This window comes from Fragaria vesca, linkage group LG4, assembly GCF_000184155.1.
Source record: "Fragaria vesca subsp. vesca linkage group LG4, FraVesHawaii_1.0, whole genome shotgun sequence".
Lineage (NCBI taxonomy): Eukaryota > Viridiplantae > Streptophyta > Magnoliopsida > Rosales > Rosaceae > Fragaria > Fragaria vesca.
Genome location: NC_020494.1, coordinates 2594997 through 2602707, shown reverse-complemented (window position 1 = coordinate 2602707; position 7711 = coordinate 2594997). Strand labels below are relative to the sequence as shown.

Genomic DNA, 7711 nt, shown 5'->3' with positions numbered 1-7711 from the left:
AACATTTTGAACGTCTCCGACTTCTCAAATAGAAAATAAACCCACATTTTTCTAGAGTAATCATCAATAAAACTGAGAAGATACCTCTTGCCACTGTTTGAGGTAGGTGTGATTGGTCCACAAAGATCTGAGTGTACCAATTGAAGCTTGTGTGATACCCTCCATGAACTCCTTTTCGGGAATGAATCCCGCTTTTGCTTTCCTACCAAGCAATCATGACACATTTTTGTTGAAGCGTTGAGTTGGGGTATCCCTTTCACCATCTTCCCATAACTCAGTGTTCAGAGACTTTTATAGCTCAAGTGACCGTATCGGCGGTGCCAAGGATGTGTGAGATTGTCTAAGTCTGCTTGAAAACAGGTTTGGGAGTCCGTGACAACAACACTAGCAAGAAGGACAAACATTCTGTTTGCTATCATTGATGTCTTCATGATCAACCCCCTTTCTTGAATGATAGACTTTACACACTCCATCTTGTATAAGGATAGCCAGATTCTTCTCTTGTAATTGACCCACACTCAGTAAATTATTCCGTAACTCGGGAACATAATAAACTTCACTAATCACCTGAGTTATGCCATCAACCCTCATCTTGATATTTCTGCTTCATAGAGTCCCAAATGCTTTTGGAACTTGACTTATCGAGGATCGTCTCCATGATGGTTCTGTGGATGGCTTGGAAAAGATAATTATTGAGTTTGAGGTCATCTTCTTTCATCTGTTCGATCCTTTGGCGCTGTTCTTTTGCTTGCTTTCTTTGTGTCTCAATTTGTTGCCTTTGTTCTGCCACAACTGTCGAGAAGGTAGTAGCTTGTTGAGTCACTTGCACTGCAGTTGGAATACCATCTTCAATAAGATTCCAAAGCTTCCTCGATCGTATGAAATTTTCCATCAACATTGACCAATGGTCATAATACCTGTCGAATATCGGAATCGACACCGGTGCATAACTCCCTTCTGTTGCCATTCTTACTCACCCTTTTCTCACCGTGTTTCACTCTATCACTCAGATTACACACTCTCCTTTCTCCCTGTGTTTCACTCTACACACACTCAGGCCCTTTTGAGGGGCTCTGATACCAGATTTGTTAGGTACAGAATCAAAACAACTCAAGCAAATTGGGAGAATACCTCACTGTATTCATTATTAACAAAACATGCATATATATAGCCTTACAAGAAGTAACAGAAAATAAAAACAACCCACGCAATGCCCTACTCTAGTGTATGGTACACGATTGCAGGAATGAGTCAAAGTCTATCTAATACCCTACAAACTAGGGATTATTAACAACAAATGAAATACTTAACCGAAACAAATTCAAACTCAAACAATTGTACCGAGGTCTTTTGTGATTAAAACTCAACACCTTAAAGGTGGTTAAGTTGGGACAATATCGGTATAATGGTGATCCACGGGCCACGTTTGTCCTTGTTCAAATCCAATTTGGTATATATAGTCGTCCGCGTGCGGCTCAAGACTTGGGTTATTGTTTATAGAGATTTCAATTAGCCAAATAAATACTTTCGAAGTTTCGAAGTTTCGAGTGTAACTATATTAATTGTGTAATGCAATTTTTTTTTTGAAAAGTGTGTAATGCAATTTTTTGTACTAAAAAAACAAAGAAAAAACATTTTTTAATCGATTCTTAACTACTAAATAAGCATTTTTTAATCGTTTAGCGAAAAGAAAAAACAAGATTGTATTTTCGTTAGACAAATGTAAACGTTTTCAATATACGATAGCAAGCCTGCGCCGTCCGCCAATGTGTTTGGTCTCCAATTCAAAAAAAACGACCATCACATATTTCAAATGTGTAAATCAACTTCCTAAACCGACTCGGTGACCTAGCATGTAAACTTGCTCTAATTACATGACTTCAATCAATCGCACTTTCACCCTCCACCCTGAGGTTGCAACCCAAATTAAACAAAATCATCAAAACCCCAAACTGAAATCGAACAAAGCACAAGATTGAATAGAAACCTCAATAATCAGCCAATTGTTTACTCCAGATCATCCAGAGCCCGGCCTTTTGTAATTGATATCCACGATGAACTCTCCCATGAGTCCCATCAATTCCTTAATTGGTGCCTTGATGGCAAACAATGCGTGGCTTTTACATGTACTCGCAGTAGCCCATGGTATCTGTAAAGGCTAGCTGCTCTCCATCGATTCATCGATTAGAAATGTCTGGCAAACTCTTTCGTATAGGTCTATCTGACCTTATGAATTATGATTTGTATAAGTGGAGAATCGGTTTGTTTTTGGCTCATGCATGGACTTCGTATATTTGACCTGTATAAACTACCTATCGACTGGGTCATACTATCTTATATATTCTCGACCTAGTCGAAAGAATTTAAAACCAGTCAATAAAATGCATAACTGGAACAAGGTATTGAAGGCTTGAAGCTACTCAGATTCTATATTCGTCGGTTATGAATCCATATATGTCTTTATCGTAATACCACCCCTAATCTATTTGTTTATGAAACACATAGCTCTGTGGACTATACTCTCATGCATATACAATCCAGTTGCCTTTCAACTGTTCGAATAGCTAAAATACCGATGACTGTCTGTCCTCTGAAACATAAACTAGAATACCTACCAATCCTTGTCCATGACACTACTTCATGTTGAATATAGGATCAAAATACGATCCAATACCTGAGTCTAAGACTTATATAAGAAAGGAGGATTCAAATTGTTAAAGTCTTCTTTCCTTTAATTTTCATCCCATAAAAAATAAAAGGTGCATGTATTGTTTTTTATTTTTTCTTCCCTTGAGACTGCAATGAAATGAAAGGTGTATTTTTTTTTGCTTCGATTACTTTAATTAATTGATATGGCGGCTTTTAATTCTTACATTAAACTATAGGGTTTTTTATATAATTTTTTTATATTATTGAGCAGCAATGTTTTTCGTTTTTTAAGAATGACGTAAAATCATTTTATCAATTACAAAAAATATAAAAATACAACTTAAACATAATTCACCTTTACGGTTCACGTAAATATCAAATTGTGCAAAACTATCTAAGACATAAAGCTTAAGCTATCTTAAAACTAAACCCTTGGATAAGCATCATGATTAGTAACTAGTAATTGTCTAAGTTATCCGACTTATTCATGTAAATGTAGGACCGACCTATGCAGATTAGGTCTCTCCAAATGGAGAGTCAACCTGTCCACATAATCCAAATCACGGACTCCAAAACTGCTGCAAGGTCCAAAACCCAAATCCAGAGCAAAAACCCTAGCATGAGTAGCGCAACGCTGGGGAAGCACATCACCTGTACCCATTTTTCATGTGCTAACCGTGTATCACGAATGAAAATTTGACACGTAATCAGTAATTTAACACCCTACTAACTCTGTTAACTATTACAAAGTAATAAAATCTTCTTTTTTTTATTAATTTTCCTTTCCAATTGATTCAGGCCAAAAAAGTTCTAGAAGAAACTACATCTTCTTCTTCGTGGTCATCTCCCCATCAAATCCCCTGGTTTTCTTCTTAAATCTTCTTCTTCTTCTTTCATCTTAAATCTTCTTCTTCTTCTTAATTTCTTCTTAGATCTTCTTCTTCTCCATCAAATTCGATGATCTTCTTCTTCTTCTCTCATCTTAAACCTTCAAAAGTCCCCAATTTCAAATCCACTATCATCTTCCCAATATGTTCGTCCATCAATCACATCACAATCCCAAGTCTAAAATCAGACATAAATATCACAATTTCTTATCAAAATGTTGATGGAGACTGGCCTTGAAGGTTAGGACGTGGCCGAATTGAAGCAGGGTTGGACGACCCATACCCTGTATAGTAGAAATTTGGGAGCTCAACGAACTTGAGAATGGGCATGAATTTGCTTCCTTTTCACAGTCAGAAAGTTTTTTTTTTTGGAGATCTGCTGGTGGGTTGGGATTTTTCCGGTAGCGACTGAACGACACGACGGCGAATATTTGGCTGAGATCAGGTTCTAGTATAGGGAAGCTTAATATTTATTTAAAAGTAAAATAAGAAAATAAAATTGATATGATTAACTAAACAGTGTTAATTCCTGCTAATTCAATGGACATGTGTCAAATTTTCACTCTCGGCACAGGGTTGGCACATGAAAAATGGGTACAGGTGATGTGCTTCCCAAGGCTGGAGCTCAAAAAGAGGCGACTGGGTATTGTCATCATTGCAGGCCATGACGTCGCAACTAGCTGGACCAACAAAAGCCCCTGTGTCGTCAACCATGGCCTTTCCACCACCGCCACAATTGAACTTGCCAAATCCAGATAAAGCAACGGCGAACAGAGCTCAACCAAGACTCCACCGCAGAAGCTCCACTATGTACCTCCCGGTGGCGCGACGCACTGCCTCCATCAATGAACCCATCACACAAAAACGAACCAGAGGCATGTCCTTCCTTTGCCGATGATTCACCCCAAGATCGAAAAGGCTTCCAACGTCAAAAACCCAACGACACAAGCCTGAAAATGAAGATTAAACTCTGATTGCATGATTTCGAAACCGAGAGATCTCTCCACTGCAACTGATCTCAACAGAGTGAGCTAGAGGATTAGGAGACCCAATTCCTCCGGCCGAAGTACCTAGCACCAACTAGGACCATAACAATCAAAAGTACATCTGCCTTCTCAATACCGTTTAGAGCACCTTTATTTAAACAGAACTAGGTGGTAGAATATAATTCAGCTTGTACCCTAAAGTCTCTTAAAATTAAAGTGATGTAATTAAATATATATATATAATTCGGCTTATACCTAAAACTATTACTACTAGAACCAATGAACCATATAAATAGATCGATCCGACAATGCAATCCCTTGCATAAGAGATTAATTTAATATTATTCGTTCACAGTACATGAATATATCGGTACATTGAATAGACCAACTCAGCATATAATAGTTTATAGATTAACTCCATCTTATGGTGGCTAATTCAGCTTGTTCATCATCAAATCCACATTACATACCTGGAGTGAGTTGACTATTATGTCGCCAATATGTTAGGCCCAGTTTGAGATTGTTGTGCTTTGAGAAGATTCACTTCAAAAATCGTTGTGAGAAGAATTACTTCTGATATTACTATAAGAGAAAACAAATAAAGTGTTTAGTGAATTGTTTTAAAAAAAATTCCTATGAGAACCAAAAAACCATTTTGAGTGTGATGTAGTTAACTAATTATTGATGTCATGAGATTTGAGTTATTCATATAGAGGAGACAGGCCCGAACCTGAGGTCAGACCCAAGAGGTGGCCGCCTTAGGCCCAAAAAAATGAGGGGCACCAAAGACTTCGATGTTAAGTCCAACACTACTACTTTTTTTTCTTTTTTCGTTTGTATATATAAAATTTCGTTAAAAACCCTTAACCTTTTCTTCTTTCTCGACTTTTGATACTCTCGCGTTCATCTACTCAACCTTCATTCGTTAATTATTCATCGATCAACTCAACAGTCAAACAATATGCATTGGAACTTTAAAGATTTGGTTCCTCAAAGTGATTTGTTCTTTGATTTATCTCTAGATTTGTTGAATCCTATTGAATGATTTCAATCTCTCTAGCTCTTTGCCCTTCTCACTCTCTCCAGACTCCACTCAATCTAGTTCTCCAGACTCTAATCGATCTCCAACTCTCCAAGGTATGTCGTATGTATTTTCATAATTTGATGAAGTTTGTAGTTTGTTGTGATTATTTGTCTTATAATACTCATATTAATCAAATTATATGTATCTTGTACTCTTGTAATTTGCATCTTTTCTCCAATGAATGATAAATCCAATGATCATTTATCAATTTTTTAAAGTAGGATACATACAAATATATATATGATCAGGAACTTTAGGATTGGGTTTCAAAATTATACAAATCTGGAACATCAGTTTATATTGATTTGGAACATTTTGGTTCTTTTATTGCCGATTGGTTTTTTTTTTCTTGTATGATGAAGGGCACCATTTTTAGAACTAGCCTCAAGCCTTGAAATCTCAGATTCGGCCCTGAGAGGAGAGTAACTTGGCATGCTTAGTTAAGTTGGTTCTTTTTTTTCTAGCACGTTGTGTCATTTTTGCATGCTCTGCTACAATTTTGAAAAACAACATTATAGGGTTTGGTTTCGATTTTTTGCTCCGACGTTTTCGGAGAGCAACTTAGTGTCTGCGTAGTGGCTTCGGCCGCTTTCTCCAGGCTATCACCATGGTGGAGCCTCCTCCAGCAATTTTCCCGTGGAGTTTCCTTGAGCCCATCTCTCATAAGGGATCTCCTTCTACATCGAATCTGAAATTTCACAAGCCAAAGATTTTTGCTTCTATTGTTGCAGGATCTGAAGAAAATCAGGTTCCTATAAGTCAATTAGCCTCGCCAACAGTTTGTGGAGATACTGTTTTTATGAAGATCAATGAGAGGATTTATCAAGAACAACTAGCTACTTGCCGTAACAATCTGATCGGTAGATTGCTTCTCCGTAAGGGTTCTATCCCAATGAAAACCGAAACTCTAAAGGCTTCTTTGCATTCGCTTTGGCGCCCATCAGATCCCTGGCGTTTGGTTCCCATTGGTAAAGGGTATTTTGACATCCACTTCAATTCTGAAACAGATATGCGTAAGGTTTGGGGAGGCGGTACTTGCACTCTCGAATCGGGGATTTTCCGTCTAGCTCAATGGAAACCTGACTTCAAGCCTGGTGATGTTCTTCCTCAAACACATGCACAAGTTTGGGTTCGAATAGCAGACCTCAGTCAAGAGTATTGGCACCCACAACTCATTCTAGAAATTGCTCGGGGAGTGGGTACCCCGTTGCAATTGGACCCGGCCACTAAAGAGCAAAGATTTGGCTACTTTGATAGTGTTGACCTAATGGGCTCCCTTCCAACGTCCATTATGGTCGAAAGAGAACACCATTGTTTTCCAGTAGGTATTGAGTATGAAAACCTACCTTCTCAATGCAGTCACTATGGTTTCATTGGGCATGAAAAGAAAAATTGCAGGCAATTGAAGGCCAAGGAAGTTCCGTCTAAACGTAAGGAGGTTAGTTAGGAATACCGTGTAAAGAATGTTTTGAAGAAATCTTCTGTCCATGAGGTTATTTCCTAGGATAATGTTGCAGGCATAGAGCAACCTCTGACAGGAGAACAAGTTTGTACTAATCCAGAGGTTACACCTATTGGCACTTCCATTGAAGCTCCCATGTCGAGTGATGTCATCGTGGCTTTAGTGGATTCTGTTGTAGAAGAAGCGGTGCTAGAGCTTATTAATGAATGAGCATATATGGTTTTGGAGGAAATAGCTGCGGATCGTATGGAGGAACAAGCTCATAAGGAAACAGAGGAGGATAAGTCAACCTCTACTGATGCCTCTGATGATTCAGAAACTGATAACCAGATTGGTAATTCACCAACCCGGTCTTGGGGCGAGATTTTTCAGCAGGAGAAGGATGGATATATGCACAAGGAGGCTCCACCTAGCGCTCCTCCTAGCCTTGGTCCTCCTCTTGGTTTTGCTAATTCTCATGTAGCTTTAGAAATCGATTCAGTTGCACAGTTCGTCAATGGGGAAGATATGGATGGATTTACTCCTGTTCTCACTAAAACACAAAAGAAGCTGGAGAAAAAGAAAAACAAGAGTGTGGTTGATGCATCTCCAGACCATAAAGCTCCTTACCCATCGAGGGTTCAAAACAAACCTCTACATCTTA

At 38.4% G+C, this 7711-nt stretch overlaps 1 protein-coding gene across 1 annotated transcript; it reads left to right on the top strand.

Moving 5' to 3' along the window:
* Nucleotides 1-6213: 6213 nt before the first annotated feature.
* On the top strand, nucleotides 6214-7278 carry LOC101291331. Its single transcript, XM_004297829.1, has 2 exons — nucleotides 6214-7036; nucleotides 7124-7278. The coding sequence occupies exons 1-2, from the start codon at nucleotides 6214-6216 to the stop codon at nucleotides 7276-7278; spliced, it is 978 nt and encodes a 325-aa protein (XP_004297877.1).
* Nucleotides 7279-7711: the final 433 nt, after the last annotated feature.

Coding starts and splice junctions, on each gene's coding strand:
- LOC101291331 (XM_004297829.1), top strand. CDS start 6,214: ATGGTGGAGCCTCCTCCAGCAATTTTCCCGTGGAGTTTCCTTGAGCCC. Junction 7,037..7,123: donor CAAGGAAGTTCCGTCTAAAC/GTAAGGAGGTTA, acceptor ATAATGTTGCAG/GCATAGAGCAACCTCTGACA.